Source organism: Pteronotus mesoamericanus, unplaced genomic scaffold, assembly GCF_021234165.1.
Source record: "Pteronotus mesoamericanus isolate MK-2021 breed Mesoamerican mustached bat unplaced genomic scaffold, CSHL_Meso_final scaffold_705, whole genome shotgun sequence".
Lineage (NCBI taxonomy): Eukaryota > Metazoa > Chordata > Mammalia > Chiroptera > Mormoopidae > Pteronotus > Pteronotus mesoamericanus.
In genome coordinates, this window is record NW_026555326.1 from 16369114 (window position 1) to 16392500 (window position 23387).

A 23387-nucleotide genomic window follows, 5' to 3' on the forward strand; every position below is an offset into this window, starting at 1 on the left:
TTCTCCAAGAATCCATAGAGAAGTAGAAAATAAAATCCCAGAGTTAGAATTATGGACATTAACATCAATAAACATTGATTTAATGGATACCTACTAGGTACAGGGCGTTGTGTCAGATATGCCACAGAGACAAAGCAAAGCCAGAACCGTCCTGCTGGCTTTCAGATTTTACAGATGACTGCAATACACAACAGGGGAAGATTTAAGTCCTGTCCTGGCCAGAAAAAGGTAGAAAGACCTTGGGAAGAGGTCAGTTAAGGTAATCGTCGTGAAGAAAATGGTGCTTAAGGCGAACTGTTTAGGATGAGCAAGTTTTCAATGAGCAAGCATTCAGCAAACGACTGAGCCATATGTGCCCGATGCCAGTCACTGGGAATGAAAGGTGGGGATCAGACTTGTCCAGATGAACACCAAATAGTCATATTTGGTTGGAACTTGGGGACTGCTTGGGAATAAAATGGAATATAAGGCTTAGAAGAGCCTTGACTGCCAGGGTGAAATGCTCTACAAAAAAAGGAGGGAGGGAAGCGGAGTTTAGAAACGTTGATGTGTTGGAATATGTACGGAAGATCAAGAAACAACTATGATTACTGGAGGCAGTGATGATTGAAAGGAGGGAAGTGGATACGAGAAAGATTACAGAGGCTAAATCTTTTGTGATTTAATCACAAAATTTATGTGAGAGGACTGAGACGCCCACGGTTTCATGTCTAGGTGACAAGAAAATATATAAGGGTTGAAACTCGGGGAGACAATATTTTAGCTTTCAACCTAATAGGTCCATAATATGATCTGAGCCCAGGTGAGAACTAGATGTGCAGTAATTGTTTCTTAATTATTCGCTGACATCTCTGATGGCCTGAACACTGTTTCGGGTGATGGCGATGCAGTAGTGAACAAGGTAGAGCAGGTAGCCAATAAGTGCGTGTGAATGAATTTGTAGAAAATAATTGTTCTCCACGGAGAACAGGCTGTAGGAGAGCAGTAAGAGAAACGCAGACAGATGAGGACACTGCAGGCCTTGGTAGGGGGGCGAGGGTGGACAGTGTCGGTGCCTGTGGAGATGGAAAGATGTGAGTAGGGAGGGGCAGTAGGGCTTTGAGGTCGGGTTGGGTAGGAGATGTGAGAGGGTGTGGTCAAAGTGCGGCTTGGGTGGTACATGCGGGTGCCCCTTACTCGTGAGGAAGTCTGAGGGAGGAAGATGCAAAAAATGGAGTTCAGGAGAAAAATCAGGTTCGAGACACGTAGTTGGGAGTCCTTTTTATCAAGCAGGTGAGAGGATGCAATACACTTGTGGGGAACCTCGTCTATGGGGAGCAACAGGGAGGAAGCTGACTGAGGGGAATCATCTGAAAAAAGGTGCCTGAGAATAAGAATCTTCTAAGAATCAGGAGCTTGGATCAGGGCTACTCAAGTTCTCAGATATGAAGAGGAGAATGAGGCGTGGCCATGGGTGATTCCTTCGGTCGCAAATAGAAGGAGCCAAGGCTGTGGAAGGCTTTGAAATTTTATCAGGAGAGCTGAAAACAAAGGCAACCCTGAAAGTCAGGGAGGCTGAGGCTCTCAAGCTACCACAGGGGTGGACCAGGAGGAACTGAGATACATTGCCTGGCATTCATACTGAGCTATTGATGGGGAATGGGAATGCGTGGAATTTCTCATCCAGGGCTCGCTGCCCTGCCCCACAGTCTCATCTCCATAGTCCTCCTGACTGAGGATATTTTCCTAGATACTTTTTTGTTTCTGTAACTGGAAGGCTTCTCCCAGTCTCTACTATTAACCTGTCAGTTCCGCTCCTGCCTCGAGAACTTATTTCCCTTCCCTCTTTGTGCTGCCACTAACATTTGAGCAGTAACTTCATTATTTTAGAAGAAACTGGTGCTGGGTTTCATTTTGCTTTCATCATTTCCTGTTTCTTCTGCTGTCCCAATTTTATTAGAGGCCTCTTCTGCTAAGAAAAGATGTTAGTGGACTTCTGTAGCTAACAGAACTATCCCTCCAGCCCTGGCTGGTGTGATTCAGTGGGTTCAGTGCAGCCCTGTGAACCAAAGCATCACCAGTTCGATTCCCTGTCAGGGCACACGACTGGGTTGCGGGCCAGGTCCCCAGTTGGGGGTGTGTGAGGCAACTGATTGATGTAGCTCTTGCATATCAATGTTTCTCTCCCTCTCTTCCCCCTTCCATTCCCCTCTCTCTAAAAGAAGTAAATGAGTAAAATCTTAAAAAAAGAAAAAACTATCTCTCTAGTATACCCTTCCTGCTATATTCAAAGCCAGTTGCCTGGAAAATGTGCTGATGTAAGAAACAAGTTAGCGTCCTTTTCTGTCTCAGATGGGCTCCTACATTTTGTTGTTAAAGGACCTAGAGAATCCCTGCCCAAAAGTTGTGCCCTCCAGAAGACTGCTCTGTGTCTCCTCCATCCCCATCATTCAACCTTAATTATCTGCTGCTTCTCTGGAGAAAAGCCAGCTGCAGCCTTACTGGAAGGGGGACGGCTATGCAGTCTTGCTGGAAGGGACAGACACTAAGTGTAGTTAGTCCTCAGTGTCTGTGGGAGGGGCTGCCTGAGATCCGGGAGGGTGCCCGGGAGGAGGAAACAGCCCGGCCTTGGTATATCCCAGCCCCCACGTCCTGGGAGAACCCCAGCCAGTAAATCGCTCTGGGAGATTCCCTTTGGGCTAAAACTCTCCTTCAGTCTTTCTGTCCTGACCCAGAAACTGCTGCGAAGCCGTAGTGAGACAGCTCAAGGGAAAAATAATGGTGTTGATACCAGTGCGTGCTGTCCCCGGACACACCCTCCTTCCCATCTCTGACCACACACACAAACACCTGTATCGCTGTTCAGTTAAGATTTCAGATGCTGTGTACTTGGCTAAGGTCCTAATGGGATTCTCTTCCTTCTGAGGAAGGTCCCATCCCTGGTCTACCAATCCAAGACTTTTCTTCCTGAAACAGCATCCACAGATGGGTCTCTAGAGTACTTCATGCGTTGCTTCTGTTTTAAATGATTCTCAGTTCTGGGCAGTTTAAGAGAAGACCAAAGTATGGGGCTGAGGTGGGGGTGAGTAGTGCTGGTTTATTCATCCTCTCACAAAACAGCTCTGGCCTGAGGCCAGATGGTGGCAGGAAGGTGAGCAAGTTTATAAGCAGGAACTTAATGAGGTGGGTAGCAGGTAGCAGCCTAGAATCCAGTGGCCCGTGTGCCAGGAAATTAGAAAGACTCCACCTGTGTGAGCCCCCTGCTCCCGGCCCTAACGCCGTCACAGGGTAGAATATAGGAGCTGGACGGACCTTAGGGCTCCTACAGGCCACCTTCAGCTTGAGGGGGTCCCTGCTGCAGCCTGCCTGATGCTTCTTGGGACCTTTGCCTCAAATCAAAGAACAGGTAGTTGAACCTGTGAGAGGGGAGCTTCATGGGATTGGGGGTCTAACACAACTGAGTTCAACCCCTGCAACTTCGTGTCTCCCGCTAAGCTGATTACCCTCCAAAGCCTCCGTTGCCCTGTGTAAAATTATCTCCTGCCTCGCAGGGTTGATGAGAGGTTACATGAAGAAATGCACATGAAGAGTAAATGCTTAGTGATGGTGGCAGTACAGTTGGCTCCCAGTGTCCCCACTGGCCACTGCAGGGGCAGCGCAGCCCCATGAACAAGGCGGAAGTGAAGGCCGGGATGTGAGGCTGCACATCCTTAGCCCTCAGAGGGACAGGGCAGGGCGCAGGAGAGCCTGCTGACCTTTCTTCCGTTAGTGTCCAGCTCTGCAGAGCGTTGCAGAATTAAGCCCCACAGAAGGTGAAAGAATGGGACCACGGCCTGGACACTGCTCAAAGGCAAGAGCTGGCCCTTCCTGGTAGGTTTCCCTCCCAAACCTCACTCTCGCCCTGACTGGTGTGGATCAGTGGGTTGGGCGCCGTTCTGCAAAGCAAAAGGCTGCCAGTTCGATGCCTGGTCAGGGCACAAGCCTGGGTTGTAGGTTTGGTCCCCATTTGGGGCGCTGTGAGAGGCAGCCGGTAAATGTTTCTCTCTCACATCAATGTTTCTCTCCCTCTCTTTCTCTCTCCCTTCCCCTCTCTCTAAAAATATATAAAATCTTTAAAAAAAAAAACAACCTTCACTTTACCTCACCTTCCCTCTCTGCCCCATGTGCACAGACCTCTACCCTTAACCTTCCAGGACTCATATTTTATGTTTTTAAACTTTTTTCTTTATTTAGACAGAAAAGACGAACTCTTTAAAAGTAAAATGCAATAAATAAATAAGTTAAGCATAGAGAAGTGTCTGAAACTGACTCCCGTCCCCCCGTACCACCCCCACCCCCACCCCACCTCTTCCCTGAAACCTCTTCCTAAAGAAAATGATCAGGTAATAAACCCCTTTATCCCTCCCCACCTTCCCCCCTCCCAAGTACCCAATTTCCCACCCCCCGACCAAAGCAAAGGGAGAAATCAAGAGAGAAAAAAATCCAAGGGAAACATTGTCTAAACTCCCAGAAAGAGAGATGGCAGCGTCCGGGCGGGCCGGGCTGGGTAACGCACGGCTGGTGGTGGCATTTACACGGAGGGGACCAGCAGAGACTGTAAACATTTTTAGGGGTTCAGGGAGGTCTTTTCCTCGTGAAAGGAGGAGGGTCTCTGTGGCTGTCTGGCAGAGAGGCAGCCCTCAGGGCTCCCCCACACCCTCCTTAGAGGGGGCCCTTGGGGGAGGCAGTGAGTTTTAGGGCTGGGAGCCCAGGGTTCAGGGGTATCCTACCTCTAGCTGAGGGTGGCAGGGAGTGTGAGGACCAGCTTCTGAGAAACCCCGAATGTGAGGAAGAGGCTGGGATGAGGGTGGGGTGAGGAGCGTGTGGGAGGCCTCCGCTGCCCTCCGGGGTTGCACAGGTAGGACAGGCCCCCAGGTTGGGGAGGCAGGCAGAGCTGGGCACAGAAGGCCCATCATAGGAGCCCCAGCGGAAGGCAGATACCCTGGAGCCTTTGAGCCTGTTCCTTGCTCCCTCACAAAGGCCAAAAGGGCACCTGGAGGAAACAGGCCTTGAGGAGAGGCAGGGCAGAGGGAGTGGGCCGGTGTCCTGTGCCCCCAGAGCCGTGAAGCAGCTTTTGCCCAAGAGCCCAATCGAGGCCCAGGGCAGATGTGCAGAAAGGGCTGGGCCAGGCGTGGGGAGAAGGGGTGAGGAGCCCCTTCCCATGGTGTCTCCAGACCTGCGAAGGAAGGAAACACGGGTGAAGCCACGGGGAAAACAGCAGCCGGCGCAGGTCACAGGCTCAGGGGGAAGAAGTGGCTGGAGTGGCTCAAGAAGGCAGGTCATCAGAAAGGCCTCAGTCCAAATGGAACAATCTGGCCCCTCGGCCACTGGACAAAGGGCAGGGATGGAGGAGATGGGAGTGAGGGCAGGTGATAAGAGAAACCAAAGATATTACAAAGGAAATATTCAAACAGCCCAGGAGGAAAAGGAAGACCAGAAGGTAGAGACTAGAGGGGGCGGGGGCAAAGAATGAGACAACAAACAGGCAGGCAGAGAGAACTCAGAGAAAGGAGGAGTGGGGAGCCGTGCCTGGACAGACGCCTGAGGAGAGAGCGGGGGCATCCGCCAAGGGAGGGCAGAGCAGGCCAGGGGCAGCCCGGGCTGGGCCGGGGCTGGAGCCTCATGGGTGAGACCCCTGGGCCCTAGGGTGCGCTCTCATTCCTCGTGGGAAAGGAATGAAGAAAGCCAGAGAGAAATGCACAGAACACGGACCACAGTCACCAACCACTACTAACCAAGCACGTCCCGCGAGCTGCCCCCGGCCCTGACCCTGGGCTGAGGGGCGCTTCCCTCCACAGCCCCCTCCCCAAATAACAAACAATTGGCTCCAAAGACAACACGCTCGTTCCATGCAACTTACAGGGGCCCGGAGCAGGGGTCCAGGGATGGGGGCTTCGGCCGACAATGGACACGGGCCCTGGGCTGGGGGCCCCCGGGGTGGGGGGAGTTAAGCAGCCAGGATTGGGGGGAAAGGGGGAGAAACAGAAAATGTGGGTATTGTTCTTGGGTTGTATTTTTTCAAGGGTGTGGTCCAAAGGAGATTACACAACATAAAGGTAACCAAAGCTCACAGCTCTAGGCCATGAGGTCGGGGTGGTGGCGGGCAGTGGGGTGGAGGGGACCCGTTCAGGGCAATTCACAGGCAGTCCAGCATTTCAGCCTCCTCCACCTGAACCAAAGCTGCTCCCGAGGGGCCTGAGGGTGGGACTGCCCCCAGTCTGTTCTGTGCACTCTCCACTGTCCCATGGGTCCACTGCCGCATAAGAAAATCACCTGGAGTCCGGGCACCAAGGACCTGATGTCCCTACTTCTCAGAACAGATATTCCAGGAGCCAGGGATATAACGACCTGCAGTACTTGAAACCAGCCCACTTCAGCCTCAAACCCGCCCACTCCAATAACCCCGCCCCCAAAGAAAAGCCCAGAGACACACAGACATGGACACTGACCAGACAAACGAGACCAGATATTGGGAAAGATCTGGGGAGTGGGCACAGATACGCGAAGAGGTGGTTCTCTCTGTGGTCACTGTGTGTGGGCGGTGGGGGCGGGGGGGGGCGCTGGGACTTGGATGATGGACAAACAACCGAGCTTTGGCGCCCTGAGGCTGGTGGAAGAGAGGGCGGGGGCAGTCCGAGTGAGGCCCTGGCTGCAGTGTGTGGGGGCTGGGCACCACAGGGCAGGAGCAGGACCCACCTGGGGCCTCAGTAGGGCCGGTTGGCATCCTTAGGCCGCTTTAGCTGGACTTTGAGGCGCTTCATGCCAATCTGGAAACCGTTCATGGCCTGAATGGCAGCCTGGGCGCTGGCTGGATTGTCGAAACTCACAAAGCCTAAAGTGAAAGGGGCCGGCCCAGCCTGACCTCACTCTCCTGGCACTTTGGTTCCCCAGCACCACCCTAGTGCCTCTGGGTCCCCAAAGGCCTAGAAAACTGCCCGGCACACAGCACGCCTTCAGCAGTAGCTGCTGATTGACGGGTCAAGTGAGTGAATGCAGCCCGGCTGCTCTCCCACACTGGCTGGGACATTTTTCTCCGCATTCTTCAAGGGGCAGCCCCTCCCTCTGCCTGAATGGTTCTGAACCTGCCCGTTGAAAACACCACTTCCAGACCGTAAGTGACTTCTGAAGCAGGAGGACAAGAACATGCACTTCCTTCCCTGATGCAGCCTTGCAGACACAGACCTGAAAGCAACTGAACCCCACTCCTAAGTCTTCCTTTTGGAAACCAAACATCCCATTCTGGAGCCTCTTCCAGACCTCATGGTGCATGGGTTTGACTGGTTTTTAAGGAGAAAAGATGGCCCTCTGGTTTTTGGGAGAATAGGTGTATCTGGGCAGTAGCTGGCATGGGATGCTGGATGTGTAAAAAAAAGAAGAGGCCTTGGCCAGTTAGCTCAGTTGGTTAGAGCAATGTCCTGATACACCAAGGTTGCGGGTTTGATCCCCAGTCAGGGCCCATACAAGAATCAAACACTGCATAAATAAGCGGGATGACAAATAGATGTTTCTCTCTCTGTGTCCCTTCCTCATATACACTTAAAACAAAAGAAAAAATTTTTGGACTCTTGGACAATGTGGATTCCAAATATCGAGCACATTATAACCATAAGTGCCTTGAAATGTATCAGACCTTGTCCTCATTTGGAGTTTCGCAGAAATGCCCCATATTTTATCTTTTAGGTCATCATGGTCTTACCAAAACACTTGCTCTGATTGGTGGCCCGGTCAACAAAGACTTTGGCTGAGATGACATGGCCAAAGGGGACGAACATCTGGAGGATCTCTGAGTCAGTGAACTCCTGGGGCAAGTGGTAAATGAAGATGTTGCAGCCATCAGGGCCTGGGCAGAAGCGGAGACAAAAGGAAGAGCTGGGGGACTGGGGGACTGACTCCAGGAGCAAGGGCTCCAGGGAATCACGTCCTAGGAGGACCCTCCAATCCCAGCCTGCGGCCTGTGGGCCAGGGTGCCAGCCACCTTGGCCCTACTCCCTTTCTTCTCCAGCCATGGGGCCAGAGCTGGGCTTGGGCCGGGCGCAAGAGAGTCCCGAGCCCATGACACGGGCGCCCCAGTCCCCAAAGGCTCTCTGCTGGGCCCCCAGGCCGCACCTTCTCGCTGTTGCTGCTGCTGCTGTTGCTGCTGCTGCTGGGGGGGTGGTGGGGGCTGCTGGGCGACCAGTGCAGGAGGCTGCGGGAACGCAGGCGCAACCAGGCTGTAGGCTGCCGGGTAGGCTGCTGGGGTGGCGAGATAGAGAGCTACTGGGGCTCCCGAGAGGCCCCCGGCCCGAGCCCTCCCCACCAGCCCTGTCTCCTCGCCCCTGGCCCGGGCAATGGAGTTGGCAGGGTTGAGAGCTGTCAGAGAAGGAGCTGCCCCAGACCCAGCTTCCGGGCCTCCTTCCATCTTGCCATCCCTGCCCCCGGGCCTTGCCATCCCTCCCGCCTGGGCCAGGCCTGCCAGGCCCCTCACCTGTATAGTGCTGCATCCCTGCGTAGGCCTGCTGCAGGGGGTCCACCGGGGCCGCGGGGCTCTGGGCTGGGGAGAGCAGCGCCAACCGTGAGAGCAGAGGCTGGCAGGCGGGGAGGAGAGCCTCACGTGGGCTCAGGTATGAAATGAGAGGGTGGACGTGCACAGAGCCTGGGGTTAGCAACACTTCAATCTCACTGGCTGTGCGGCCCTGGACAAGTCCTTCTGCCTCTCTGTGCCTCAGCCTCCCCAGATGAGAACGGGAAGGAACATCCCTGCCCCGGTGACAGAGCAGGAGGAAGCCTTGTAACCCCCAACCCGGAGATAGGGTGTGTCACTGCCGCGCCCAGGGGGGTGCTGGCTGGAGGGTTGCTGGGAGAGGAGTGGGCAGCAGAGAACCCCACCTGGGTAGGGGTGAACCCCGTTGGGATACAGAGCATCAGGGGCAGGCTGCCCGGTGGGCTGGGCGGGCACCGGGCTGTAGCCGCTGACGCCCAGGGCGGCGGGGATTGCCGAGACAGGCGTGGCGGCGATGGCAGGAGGGGTGCTGGTTCCTGGGGAGGAGAGAGAAAGCGACAGAGACAGAGCAGAGAAGCCAACACACACACAAATGCAGAGGACTAGTCAGCGAGTCTGCAGGCGGCGGGAGGACGCGGGCTGCTTTCGGACCCCTGAGCGCCTCCTGGACCCCGAGGCTTCCCTGAGCCATGCCCTGTGCCCCAGTCCCCACCCCACCACGTGGTAGCTCGCCTGACCTTCTGCATTCCCGCCAGCCCAGCCCTGCCTGGGCCTTACCTGAGGATGGGGTGATGGGGGTGGCGATGAGGCCATTGGCATTGATGGCAGCCATGTGTTGCATCTGCACGGCAGCCATGGTGGCCATGGGGCTGAGGTAGGCACTGTGAGCCGCCACCAGGGCCGCCTGCTGCTGCATCAGCTGGGGGCAGGGCAAGAGAGGAGAGTGGGGCCAGGCTCCCGTGCCCTGGCGGCTCCCTGACCAACCCTGGGCCATGGCACTGGGAGGGCGAGGGCAGGGCCCAGGAGGCCCGGGGAGAGAAGGCGGGCCGGGCCGGCACCCCGGGGCATGCTCACGGCCTGGGTGTAGGCGCTGTAGGCTCCGAACTGGAGGGCGATGGGGCTGAACATGCCCAGCTGAGTGGCCACCTGCTGCATTCGGCGGAGACCTCGCTCCTTCTCTGTGTCAGCAAACTTCACCACCAGGCTGGATGAGGCACCCTGGGCATGGGCCCCAGAGGTGGACAGAGGGACAGAGGTGGGTGTCTCCCCCTCAGAGCCCTCGGGACCTGGCTCAGGTCCACCGCTCATGGCTTGGCCTCTGAGAGGACAGCCATCAGTGTGCCTCTGTCAAACGGGCAGATTTTCATGCCTCCCTCTCCCTGTGCCAGGACGTTCAAGAGACTAGAAGAAGCGGAGTGTGAAGGCATGTGTTTGAAAAGAGAAGGGGCTCCCGGAATGCAGAGAGCATGGCCGGCTTCTCCGTGAGGATTTGGAGCTGGCCATCCTCCCCAGGGTGGATCAGCCACAGAGTGTCTAGTCTCAGACTGCTCGTCCCTGGCTGCTACCCAACTCCCTTACCTGGATTCCCGCGTCCCCGCCCGCCCCCAGGTGTCGCGCTCAGGGGATGCAGCCTCAAATTTTAATACCAGCTTGAGCCAAATAAAAACCAAACTGGAACACTCACAAGGATCGCTGTAGAGCCTAGACTCTGGAATGCAATTCTCTACCCAATGCCGCCAGCCCCTACCAAGTCCCTGCTGAACCTCTGCTAGAGAACCTCAGGTTAGCAGGCACCTGCCTCCTTGGGAGCCGGCTAGTTGTGGCTTAGATGTTTGCCCTCCACCCTGTGGGTACAGTCAATTGACCCACTGCTCATGGGCAGGGGCAGCAGAATAAATGTGCAGGGGTCAGTGGGGCCTCTAAGCAAGTGTCCTGATGCCCAACCAATGAGGGCGGGGGTATGGGAAGGCAGAGAAGGGGTGCGAGACCAGAAGAGGGCTGAGGAAGGCAGGAGGCAGGAGGGGGGGTGAGGGCATTTGGATGGAGGGCATCAGGACAGGAACAAGGGATAAGAGGTAGGGAAATGTTAACTGAAATGTGAAGGTGTCCCTAAGAAGTTGGATGCTTGTGCCAAAAAATTCTTTCCAAGTAAATTCAAGACCCTGTTGGGAACGGACTGTCCCCCCCGACCCTGAGCCAGGCCTGCGGGTGGGCCAGGAGGGGCTGGAGAGGCCTGAGGGCTGGGGGAGCGGGCTCACCGGCAGGGTCCGGCTGCTGTGGAGGGTGTTGATGGCCGCCTGGGCCTCAGCGTGGGTCTGGAACTTCACAAAGGCGCAGCCTGGAGAATTCAAGGGAGAGGAGGAAAGGGTGAGCGCCCGCCTTTGAGCTCCCTACAGTCCCCGCTACCCAAGAAATCAGTGCAGGGGCAGGGGGCCCGGAGGGCCTGGGGCTGAGGAGGAGGTGTGGCGTGGACAACCTTTGCTGGTGCCGTCGGGCCCCCGCAGCACAGTGCACTCATCTATGGTCCCAAAAGGCTCGAACATCTTCCGGACGTCCTCATCTGTCTGCTGCTTCCCTAGCATCCCCACAAAGAGCTTCCGATCTTCTGGGGGATAGGGCACAGGAGGAAGGGCATGTTCAGGGCTTCCTGGCTGCCTTTCAGCTCCGTCCCAGCTTGGGATGGCAGAGACCCCACCTTTTACCTTTAGCTCTTCCCCGGAGCTCCCGACAATCCCTTCGCTCTGGGGACCAACGGCTTATGTGTGAAAGAGGTGATGGTTGGGGGATGGGTAGAGTTACACAGAGGGCTCGCCCCAGCTCTGAAGGACTTGCATTCCACTCTGGACCTCAGTTTTGCCATCTCTAGGATGGGCTGAAACGCATCCCCTCTAGCCACACCGATCCTGTGCCAGCCTTGACTGGGAACCCTTCAGAATTCTGACTTCCTTCCTTGAGAAAGGCTGCCCCACAGCTACTCCACGCCCTGGGCTTGCAGGATGAGGGAAGGGGACCGAGTCCAAGGTACAGAACCTACCTCCGCGGCTCTCGCTGTCAGCTGGCTTGACCTGGATTGGCCTGTTCATCTAGAGGAGAGAAGAGAAGGCAACTGCTGGTGACCTCCTCTGTGCACCCCAAGAGCCCTCCCCAGGCCAGGACCTGCAGAGAAGCAAGAGGGAGTAAACCCCAGGAACAAGGGCTCTCTCCAGCCCTCTAAATTGCTGGTGGGAAGGAAGCGATGGGGCCCAGTCTTGTTCAGGACTAGGACCAACAAGGATCGGAGGCTGTGGAAGGAGAGGATGTAGAGGGGATGCGCACGGGGTACGCTGCCAGGCCCAGGTGGGCCCCAGGTGACTTGGCCAGGGGTCGGTCCTGCTCTCCTGAGGGGAAGAATGGACCTGGGTCCTGAGATGGAGCCCAACCAATGGGCTCTTCAACAAGAGCTGCCTGAATTCTACGCAGTAGGAGCAACAGAGGCCACCCATCACCAAGCGCCAAGAAAGACTCTAGGCTGAGGGAGGCCCCACAGATGCCCCAACTTCCTTCTGACCCCTAGAGGTGTGTCTGCCTCTTTTTCTGCCCCCCTACACCCCTTGACCCCATGGGGAAGGCACTCGGGCAGCACAAAGGGAGCAGATGCCCAGTCTCCGTGGCAACGGGAGAATGCACGCCATGGCAACCGCCCACTCAGCCTGATTTATCCTTCCCCGTCGCCCTGGCGACCGTGGTGACGTCATCACTTCTGCTGCTCCGCACACCCGCAGGAGTGGGGAGGGGGTGGGAACAGGGTATGCTGGGGGTGGAGGATTTGGTGGGGGCTGGGAGTGGGGGAGGGGCCCAGAAGTGCTTCCTGGAGGGAGGCATGCTGAGCTGGCCCTGCGGGGGCCATACTGCCCCTTCTGCCTTCCTCCTCCAGATCAAACCCTTGGTGCCTCACAGCTGAGACAGCCCTGAGGACTGCTGTCCCGTGCCCCTTCAAGATTCTCCCTGTACCCGGAAGTCCTCCGGAGCTGACCCCTCGCCCCGACTCCGGCAAGCATCTCCCTTTTGTTCAGCTTCCAGTGGAAACGCAGACATGCCAGTTCCACCCTCCACTCCGGCCAGGGGCCTTGGGAATGACTCCTGCAGGTTGATTCCCTTATCCAGGTGGGGAGCATCTTAGGAACTAGGGTGGGAGGGGCCAGACTCAGCGCTCCGAGTCTGGAAATATTTTGCTATTGAAGGACTTTGACCGGTGGTGCCATACCTAGCCACCCCACTCATCCTACAGGAGGGCAGTCCTAGTTCCAGTGACCAAAAACAAATGAATAAAAGGAACTATTCATCTGCGTTCTGAGGGTGGACCTAAAGTCACCCTCAGGAAAGGTGCTGGGCTCGGAGGACTGGCCCCGCCACTCACTAGCTGGGTGACCTTGGACATGTCATTTCTCTCATCAGGGCCTCAGCTTCCTGGGGAGCTGTGTGTCGTCACCTAACACAGAGAAGGGCAGGAATGGTAGTTTGCCCACCCCCCACAGGCCGGCCCCCTGGGCATCACATTATGGTCAGACTGGACTCTGCCGGCCGGGGAATGCCCAGGCCTGGATCGAATCTAAGCCCCACCTCCACTGCTGGGCCTCCCTTGCTCCCCCAGTCTCTGGATTTGAGAGCAGCTGGCGGGGGGAGGGGGTCACACAAATCCTCCCGCCAATCTCCTCCAGCTTTATCATCTACCATTCTGGGATTATCCCATCTGAGGTTCAGTCTCCCCAGGAGAGGGTGTGTGTGGTGAGTGTGTAGCAAGGGGCGGGGGTCAGACACTCAGGCTCCTGGTCTTGCCCCCTCCTTCTGTTCTGTGCTGTCACCTAAGCAATCGGGAAGTCCCCTCACAGCACCTCAGCAGGCAGACACACACACACACACACACAGGAGAGTCAGAGCCAGGGTCGCAGGGTCGGGGAATTCTCCTGCTCACCGCTAACCCCTTCCCAAGAGGCCCCCGGGGATTTACTGTTCTAGTTGGGGATGGGGAACCTGGGGGCCAGACAGAAAGGATGCCGTCCCTCCCTGCACAGGCTCCCAGGCCCAAAAATAGCACATCAATAAATACCCACAGCTGATATGGATTTGCACAAAGGCACACAGGAGCATTCAGACCACAGCACAGACCACGCTGACAGAAGGTTCCCCCACACTCCCTCCCAGACACCCTCCCTCGGTGGCTCCCAGTGCCCCATAGCCAGCCTCCTCCTCCTGGCCTGGCACTTCCTGTGGGGAAGCTAGTCTTTGTTAGCTCGGCCCAGGCACACCTGCCCCCTCCCCTGAGTCCAGCTGGGCCCTGTTTACCTAGCAACCCAGCCTGGGTGCCTCTCTTCCCTAGCTACCACCCGCCAGGTGATAAGCCCTCCCTGAAGGCCTCCCAAAGAAGAAGGGGCTATTTATACTCCAGCGGAAGCATTACTGAGAGCCCCCTCACCAACATGGTCTCTTGGAAGGCCCCTGTTCTCCTCACCGAAAGCAAAGACCCCACTCCCAAGAATAGCTCATCCATCTCCTGAGGGCACAGGCCTGGGGCCCGGCCACTCCTGGCTCCAGACTTGTGCCCAGTGTCCCAGGCCACACGCAGGTCCTCTCCATGAGGCTATAGTCTGCCACCCAACAGAAGGGATGGTGTCCTATGTCCCCAGAGTGGGATTTTGACCCAAGGAGAGAAGGAAAGGCAGGCCAGAGGGAGTCCCTCATGCCACCACCCCCAGGAGGTCACACCCTGCTTGCAGGAAGAATCCAGGGACCTGTGGCAGAGCCACTTCTGGGTACTCATAGGGGAGAGATCAGGAAGTAGAGCTTGGCTGTCTTGGGCCCGGCCCCCATTCTGTCTCTCGGCAGCCTGAAGCATCACCCTAATATGGTGGCACCTCCCAGACTCTGGAGCGACAAAGATGGGGAGAAAGGAGAGAAGGCTGGATGACCCGATTAAAAAGGAACCTGCAGTAGGAGGGCATGCAGATTAGGCAGCAGGAAGAACGTCCCAACACAATTGTGCACGAGCTGGCCCACTGTGTACATACACACACACTCACACACTCTCTGAGGGGAAACAATGACACCAGGATGGCAGGTAAAGACCTGGGGACACAAAGGGTCACAGACATCTGCTCCCCTGACTGCCCTGGTCTTCTCCCCCAAGCCTGCAGCAAGGGGCCCCCCCTGGAGGATAGAAGCCCTCATTTCCTAGTAGAGTCCCTCTGCATCTGCCCTCTGGGGCAAGGGCCAAAATGGAGAGAGAGCCTCACCTGGAAGCTCAGGCGCAGGGCTAGGCAATCATTAACCGGAACGCCCTTCTCCCCTGTTTCCTATGGAAGGGGAGGCAGCACCTTTCCACACTCAGGACAGAGCTCTGCCTGAGCCACACGGGCGGCTGGAGGGGGACAGCCCCCAGCAGGCACAGGCAGCCCTGGGGCTCGTGCCCACCCCCAGCTCCAGCCTCCCTTCCTTCCTCTCCCTTCTCCCTGCCCCTCTGGTTTCTACAGAGGCTCTGAAAAGTGGGGAGATGACAAGAAGACAGAGAAACAGCAATGGAGTGAAAACTTGATTTGTGAGGGGCCTCCAGAGAGGAAAGGGAGAGAAAAGAAATTTGGGATGTGAAGCGATAGGAACCAGGCCTGCCAGGGATTCGTGGGCCCACACCCACACACCTGGCCTGTTGGCTGCCCACACACATGTGCGTGCATGCACACACGTGCTCCTGGGACTCCAGGCTTGCTCACACGCATGCACGGATCTTAACTCTGTGAGCAATGGCTGTTCTGCGCTGCCTCACCACCTACAGGGATCAGATCAGATAGTGGCTGACAGCAGGGAGCTGGCTGTTGATCTGCTGTTCTAGTGGTGCTCAGGGTTGCGGGCCATGGAGAGGAGTTGGGAGTGGTTGAAGCAGTTCTAATTTTCCTGGATCCTCCACCCTCTTTCTGCATCTCTTTTGTCTATTGCCTTCCCAGAAAGAGATGGAGAATCAGCCGACTCTCCATTTCCTACTTGGGGGAGGAGTAGAGGCTGGGACAGCTGTGTCCCCAGCACCCAGACAGCGCTTAGCAAATGTTTGCTAAAAGGATGGAGGGAGTTAGCTCTCAGGAAGCATTTCCTGGGGTTCACTCTGCTAGTGACAACAGAAGCAGATAGAGGGTGAAAATGAATGGCACAACTTCCTTCCCAGGTGGCATCATGTGGGGGGAGGGTGGGCAGGTGTCTGAGATTCTTCATTCCTGCCCATGCCAGCCCAGGCCTGGGACAATCTCCAAGGCGGGCTGAGAGGAGGAGACCGCGAGTTCTGACCTTGCAGGACTGGGGCCACACTTGGTGGGACAGAGCCTGATTCTCCACAGTGACTGTGCGTGCCCCGAGGCTTCCTCCCAGCCCGAGCCATCCAGGCCCTGCTCCACCCTAGCGTGCTATGGCCTTGTTCCCTCGCTCTTCTCTTCTTGGGTGACATGACATGAGCCTGTCCAAGCTCAGAAGGCAGCGTGGAGGTGCCAGGCCAGCAGGCCCCGGCTGCCCATCCCAGGCCGCAGGCGCTCCTCCCGCAGCTCACAGCCAGCCTTCCTTCCCAGAGCCACAAAAGGGAGCTGGAGGCCTCCTACTCTCTCTACCCCACGCTCGGTGTCCAACGTCTGCTCCCCATGCCTCCCAATCAGCTAGTCCTCCCTCTAAGTGTTGCCCCAAGTGCAGGTGGGAAGCGGAGAAGGGGCTGCATCTGTGCCTTACAAAGGCCACATTTACTCCGGTAACCACTTCTCTCCAGGTGAGGAAAAATGCACGCCTCTCCAGCAAGAAAGAGGGATACTAGGAGGCAGGGGCTTCCTGGTGACGAGAGCAGATGGAAAACATACTCAGTGTCCTGGGGAGGTGCTGAGCCCCCGGACCCTGCAGAGGCCCCTCTCAGCCCCCTGATCCTGGGTAGGCCGGGACTCACCCCTGGAAGCGTCTTCTGTTCGTGCAGGGCGCTCTGGGCCTTCAGGGCTGAATCGCGGGCACAGTATGTCAGGAAGGCACATCCTAAGGAGGGGCAGGGGCAGAGAGACCCGGTGGGAGGTGAGTCCCAGGTCTCCCCTGACTAAAAAGACCCCCCCACAGGAGACTGAGGTCTGGGAAGCTTGTCACTTCTTGCCACCTTCTGCCTGCTGCGGTGGGGAAGGACCTGACAGAGGGGAGGCCTTCTGCCCAGGGTATCTCTAGACTAATGAGCCTGGAGCTGAGACCCGGAGGCCAGGAGGCTTAACCGGCGGTGGTGGCAGGAGCAGGAGAGCGCCGGGGCTGCCGGGAGATGGGCTTTGTGTGGGGGGAGCAGAGGGGCCTGTGATCGCCAGGCAAGTGCATGTGGTGTGGTTTCCTCTCTTTCTTAGCTGGTGTCCTTTCCTCTTTCTCTTTGCCTCCATCTCCCTCCATCTTGTCACCATCACCCCTTTCCTCTCCCATTTTCCCTGTTTCCTCTTCTCTCTGGGAGGCAGCTGGGGAAGGTTGAGAGTAAAATAGAAAAGGGAAAGGAAGAATATCAGCGGAAGTCCCTGTGGAGGGGGCAGCAGTGTGGCCCTTCGGACCCCACTCCCTGGAACTCCCCAAGTCCCGACCCCGGGCCTGACCCTGCTGGGCCTCGGAGCACTTGGACAGGCCTGAGGCACTTCCTCGTTTTGCCTCCAGCTCTTAACTTTCGAGACCCCGAGGCTTCCCAGTTCTTGACCAATCTTTGTCCTTCATACCCTGCTCCCCAGGTGCCTCTCCTTAGTCCTGGGGCTGCCCTGCCCAGCCCATGTCTACTCCTTCCAGGCTGAGCACCTGACCCTGTGTCCTGACCTCCATCCCAATAGCATCTGAGGCTGCTAAGACTCTCAGTCTTGCACAGACACACACACACAGCCGCCCAGCTCCTGTCTCCCAAACCAGTTCCCTTGTTCCTCCACCCTTCCCCACATTCATCCATCCACAACCTCGCCCCCTTATCCCTGGGATCCATATCTCCGCAGCCCCCTTGACAATTCTTTCCCCAAGAAGCCTTCCTCACCCTCCATCCGGGTCCCCTGGCCACCCTAGCTAAGTCCTCTTCTAACTCCTCCATCACACTTCCCAGCCCGGAAACTCTTTTCCTTCCCCATCGGCCCTTCCCAGCCACTCCACCCCTCCAGCCCACTTCGGCCGCCCTCCCAGCCTCCCAGCCTCCCAGCCTCCCACCACCCCAGCCCGCTCCCTGAAGCCTCTCTCCAGCTTGGCCTGACCCCTCACCCTTGTGCAGCCCGGTGTACTTGTCCTTGATGACAGTCAGCTCGAAGATCCGACCAAACTGTTCGAAGATGGGCTTCAGGTCCTTTTCCTCCAGATGCCTCGGGATCTGCCCCACAAACAGCTTGATGGCATCCGGCTCCTTCATTGGGGCGGCCCAGGAGGAGGGGCCGAGGGGAGCAGGGAGAGGCCCAAGGGCCAGGGGGCGCTGCCCAGCAAGGAGGCAAGTGGTGGGGGCCAGGAGCCCGGTGGGCTGGCTTTCCCTTGGGCCCCCAACCACAGTGCTGAGCAGAGGGGCAGCTCTTCTCACACAAAGGAGGCTGGGGAGTTGAGGGCTAGGGGTCAAGGGTCTACGAAAGAACTGTCAAGCCACCAGGGGGCATAGCCCAAACAAATGATCTCTTCCTAGAGATTTGGCAAATATGCCAGGATGGGGGTCCGTGTGGCCAAGACCTGGAGGGTAGGGCGGTATCAGGGGTGCTGTGAACGGGGGCTGAGATGAGAGCAAGAGGTGGGGGCCAGGGCCTGAGGAGGGCAGTGGGGATGGGGGTTGAGGGTTTAGGGGCCTGATGTGGTTGCCAGCACGGAGGTGGGGGTGGGAGGTGGGGGGCACTCCTGATGTGGGGCAGGTGGAGCTCTCGTTGGCTTCCCTGAGAGGACACCTCCCCTGTGGCTGATCCTTCTGCTGGGTCCGAAGATCCCTGATGCCCGATGCTTGATCTCTGATGGCGGCAGGGCTCCGGGGGTCCCTTTTGCCCTGCCACCCCCCTTCAGGTCCTCCCCTCAGCCCCCCTCCCACCCCCACCCCTGTCCCCGGGCCTGGGCTGCTGCTGGCTGCTCCCGCTGCTGGGACTGTCTGCTTTCCCGGTCACCTGGGTCCCGGAGCTCTGCTCTCCGGCCGCGCTCTCCTCAACAAAAACCTCCCCCCTCCACACCCCCCTCCCCACTCCCACCTTCTTTCCCCTGACATCAGTGATGTCAGTCTCAGGGGTAGAATACAAATTCCCTACCCTGGAGAGGGACGCACAATCCAGACAAGAACCACGCCCTCTTTCTGTCTCCTTCCTTCCTGACTCCCTTCCCGCCCCCAGAAGAGCAGCTGGTCCCGTTGATAAGAACCCCTCCCCCATCTTACTCCCCAGTCACGAGTCGGGCAAGGAACTAAGATGGAGAATTTATAGACGAGCCCTAAGGTGGGGTTCATTGTTCCGGGGGCTGGAGCTGTCCCCGGTGCTGGAAGAGAAGACCCCCCATGAGAGGGGAGCAGGGGGGAGGAGGAGAGGGGAGCCAGCATCTGGGGAGACTGGGAGTGGGGAGTCAATGAAAGATCCCAGGGAAAAGAAAATGGCATAAGAAGAGTTGGGCAGGTTGGGGGATGGGGGTGGAGGGAGGTGTGACTGGGGAGGGAAGCAGGTCACAGAGCCTGGGGTGCGGGGGAGGGGGGGAGGGCAGAAGGGACCCAGAGAGGAAAGATGGAAAAGGGGAGGGCAAAGGGAGAGCCGACTGAGATAAATGCAGAGAGAAGGCTGTATATTTTCCAGAGAAGGAACCAAGAAAAACTACATCTTGCTGGCATTTGCCGACGCCCCCTTCTCTCCCTCTGGGGGGTTTGTGTGTATAAGTGCGTGGGCAGGGAAACGGTGGTGACGGTGGGAGCTCTCACTTGAAAGCTCCTTGAAGACCAAGACAATGTTTAATTCAGCATCTTACTGTTCACAGCGTCTAGCACAGTGTCTTGATCATACGTAGTAGGTGCTTAACAGATATTTCTCTAATAAACAAACGGTTGATGCAAAGAACCGCTGACAGAGTCGAGTCTCGATTCCCTCAGTGGGAAGAACCACAGCTGTCACACTCTCCTTTAGGGCAAAGGAAACCCAATTACTTCTCTTTTCTCCCCGGTGTCCCCCCTTCCCCTTAGGTTTCGTGAGTGGGACTCTCTGAGTCAGTGGCGAAGAGGGTGGGAGAGACACCTTGAGGGGCCATTACTCCCCTAGACAATGTTATTAGGGATGATCAGTTTGCTTCACCATCCTGAGGGAGCTCGGCCCTTCCATGCACTGAGCCCACTCATCCCCCTGAACGCAGGGAGTGTCTGCTGACGCCAAACCTCCTGAGTGGGGCAGCTCTTGTCTGCCTGACATCAGGTGCTCACCAGCAGGGGCTCAAAAGCTTTTGTGGAACACCCTGCCTTCTGTCACCCCCTTCTTCACCCCAGAGTAGGACTCACATCTCCACAGTGGTGCAGGTATGTCTGAAAAATGCCCCAACTGAATCCCAGAAGCCCTTTCCTCAACTGTCATGGCAAGCAAGTTTCTCTTCTGGAAGGGAAGTCATAGTAATAGCACTTAGTACTTAGTCTGCCCTAGGCATTGTTCCAGCTGCTGTATATTTACTAACTTGTTTAAATCTCAGCATGACTCTATGGTGTAGATTCAACTATTATCTCTAAATAAAGATGGGAAATCAAGGCACAGAGAGTAAATGACTTTAAGTTCATGCAGCTAGAAAGAGATCTAGCTGAGAGTGGAGCCAGGCATCCCGGCTCCTGAGCCCACACCTTTAACTCCCATGTCAAAAGCTCCTAGTGAGAAAGGAGTGAGTGGTTAAGCCTGGCCTTTATTCTTCCTGTGACTTCATTTGAGCCCTGAGTGAGAGATGTCCTTCTTTCTAATGTCCTTCTTTCTACTGCTTGATTCACTATGACCACTTTCCATCCTTCCTTATTGTGGGTATCTATGGCCTGAAGCCACATTCTGATAGGTGTGTATATTTGAGTGGGTGTGTGTCTGTGTGTAGACATAATTATACTTCATCGTATGGACGGACACCCAGTCCCTCCCCGTAGGGTCCTTTAAGGTGGGCGGGGTGGGGGGAGATGGTAGAGGAGCCGGTGCTGGGTGGCCAGAGCACGGGATGACAGTGCCAGGGAATCGAGAGAGCGTGCGCATCTGGAAAGTAAGTTTCCGCTCGCCTCCTTCACCCTCTGTGCACTTTTTCTTGCTTCTAATCTGATCTTAGTGTTTATGGAGATGATAAACAGATCACGCCCTCTGAGGACAGAGCCGAGGAAGACCCCGCTGCCCTTTTGATCTCATTACTCTGTGTCTTGTCAGCAGATCTGCCGCCCTGCTGCTCGTTTAGGCTCGGGGCTAATCATATTAATTGAAATATTAAACATTCACAAAAATGAATTATAATGAACTCCCCTCACTCCTCCTCCCAGTCAGCATGGGGGAGTCAGCTGCTGGCGGCATAATGCCTCCAATCCTTCCCTTAGTTTGTGGTCAGATGGCAGGTTTCAGTCTAGGGGGAGAGGCAGGGTTTAGGGGAGAAGAGGTGGGAGCTCTCTTCAGGCCCTCTTTGCTGGGTGGCTGTGGGCACATTTCTGTTTTCCTTCAGGCCATGAGGGAGGGGAGCCCTGTGAGGTAAAGTGTCAGGGAGGGGAAAACTCTAGTGGCTCAGGGGCTCATTCTGGGGAGCTGCTCTCCAGGAGGAAGTGAGGCTTCAAGGCCCTAGTTCCCCCAAGGTAGTTTTTCTGTCTTCAAGTTCACCCTCTTTCTTTTTCCTCTGCATTCAGTGCTAAGCTGCCCTACATTAAAAAAAAAAAAATTATTTAAAAAAAATTGAATTTATTTGGGTGACATTGGTTCACAAAAAAGATTATTGATTTTATAAAGGGAGAACTCACTCCTCGTTTTAGATTCTTAGGAAATGAGAAATGCTGAATAATTGGGATTTTTTTTTTAAACAAGCAAAATGTAGTGGTGTTATGTGTGGGCAGAGTGGCTAGTCACCAAATATTTGTTGTCCTCACTAATTGAAAACACAGTGAAGACATCTGCAGCAGAAAGGACAAAGAATTGATAATATAACTTTCTTTCCCTCAAATGGAGAGGTAGATGGGAGGCCAACACAGTATGCAGTAGGGAGGACTGAGATGTGAAGAAAGCGAAAGCAGCCTCTCTCATTTACACCCACAGGTATTTGGGATTTGTCCAGTGGGAAGTGGCCAGTCAAGGAAGGCTTGAGTGGTTCTCAAAGCACAAGACTATCATAGGCCACCAGGAGGGGGATGTTAGTTATTCTTTGTATGGAGAGAATGGTGCATACATAAGCAGGGGTAGATTTGCCAGTCCAGCCCAGCACTGTTTAATATAATGTAAGCCATATATATAATTAAAAATTTTCTAGTAGCCACATTAAAAAAGTAAGAAGAAACAAGTGAAGTTACTTTTATTAATATATTTTACTTAACTGATACATCCAATATTATTCAACATGTTTCTATGATATATCTAAAATATTCAACATTTAACCAATATAGACTATTAATGAGGTACATTATATTATTTTATACTGTTTTCAAATCTAGTGTATATTTTACACTGACAGCACATCTGACACAGCAACATTTCAAATGTTCAGTAGGCACAGGTGGCTCGTGGTGATCACACTGGATGGTGCAGCTCTGGAGGTTCCACCATTAACTTCTCCAGGGGACAGAGGAGTAGGGAGAGACAGGCCTTGGTCAACAGAAACTATCACCTCTGATTAATCTCTGCTCCTGCCTGAAAAAAAAAAAAATCACTTTGGGCAGATGGCAGCTTATCTGCCTCTCACTCTATTAGCTCTCTCTCATGAAAAACACAAACAACCAAAACGATTACTAACCTGGATGAGGTTCTTGGGAAGAGGCCTGTAGCCCACCATCTAATCTGCCTCTCCTGGGTTTTTACTGGCTTGGGAACTGCCAACATTTTCACTTTTTTTTCCTCAGTCTTTGCCAAGAAGGATAGAGGCAACCACTGAGAGGCCCCTCCGAGGCCATAGCCGAATGCAGGGCTTGTTTCTCAGGCTTCTTCCTTGCTCCAAGGGCAGTTGTTCACAAACCTGAAAAGACAGCCTCCCTTTTGCATTCTCTTCACTAGCTGGCTGGCTGCTGGCTGGCAGAAGACCTCTGCTGGGCGTGGTCCCCGGGGGTGTAGTACTGAGAGGAGACAGACTCCTGCCCATTCCAGGCCTCTAGTATCTCAGCTCTCTGGCTCCACGTTTCGCTTCCCTTCTTAAATAGATACTAGAAGAACGTATCTTGAAGACCGACTGCCTTTTCCCTGCCCCGATGAGAATGGGGGAAATAATTTAGAGTTTATGAGGATGACATTAATCTACACCAGACAGGCAGTCCAAGAGGGGACACTTCTAACAGGATGTTCCCCCAGGTCTTTTCCAACATTTTTAGTCGGAAACTGTTCCTTCCTTTGCAGAAATCAGTTCACTCCATCCTGTGGGGTGCTTTCATGCTGTATTAAGAATTCTACAGTTCGATGTCAAGGGTCCACAGAGACAGAGGTAGGGTTTGGCTTCTGGGTGGGCGGAGAGAGAAGCCTGGGTCCTTTTGCCCTGTACTAGGCTTCATCCATCTTCGCCCAAGAGAGGGTCAGGAACCAGATTCCGGGAGACTGCCTTAGGAGTTCCTTTCCAGTTTTGCTCTAGAGCTAAGAAAAAAACTATTTGAGGTTGGGTGGGGTCAAGAATAAGGGCTCCCTATATAGACAATCAAGCCGGGAGATCAGTCCCCAAAGCTGGGGCAACCTAACCTTCCAGAGCTCACTCCTCAGCTTCAGAGCCGCCCCGCTCAGCC

General features: G+C 55.4%; 1 protein-coding gene across 1 annotated transcript; it reads right to left on the bottom strand.

Annotated features, from left to right (window-relative positions):
• Positions 1-4475: 4475 nt before the first annotated feature.
• CELF3 (CUGBP Elav-like family member 3) lies at positions 4476-18188 on the bottom strand. Its single transcript, XM_054563157.1, has 13 exons — positions 17747-18188; positions 16443-16525; positions 11532-11580; positions 10974-11102; positions 10756-10835; positions 9572-9715; positions 9275-9416; positions 8884-9033; positions 8483-8548; positions 8125-8250; positions 7715-7858; positions 6715-6850; positions 4476-5194 (listed from the first exon to the last, which is right to left on the bottom strand). The coding sequence occupies exons 1-12, from the start codon at positions 17889-17891 to the stop codon at positions 6723-6725; spliced, it is 1386 nt and encodes a 461-aa protein (XP_054419132.1). The 5' UTR covers positions 17892-18188; the 3' UTR covers positions 4476-5194; positions 6715-6722.
• Between the last annotated feature and the right edge of the window lie 5199 nt (positions 18189-23387).

Excerpts from the sequence above, each read along its gene's own strand:
- CELF3 (XM_054563157.1), bottom strand. The coding sequence starts at position 17,891 with ATGAAGGAGCCGGATGCCATCAAGCTGTTTGTGGGGCAGATCCCGAGG. Across the intron at positions 16,526-17,746 it reads GTACACCGGGCTGCACAAGG|GATGTGCCTTCCTGACATAC; the intron begins GTGAGGGGTCAG and ends GCCCCTCCTTAG. Across the intron at positions 6,851-7,714 it reads CAATCAGAGCAAGTGTTTTG|GCTTTGTGAGTTTCGACAAT; the intron begins GTAAGACCATGA and ends CTTTCACTTTAG.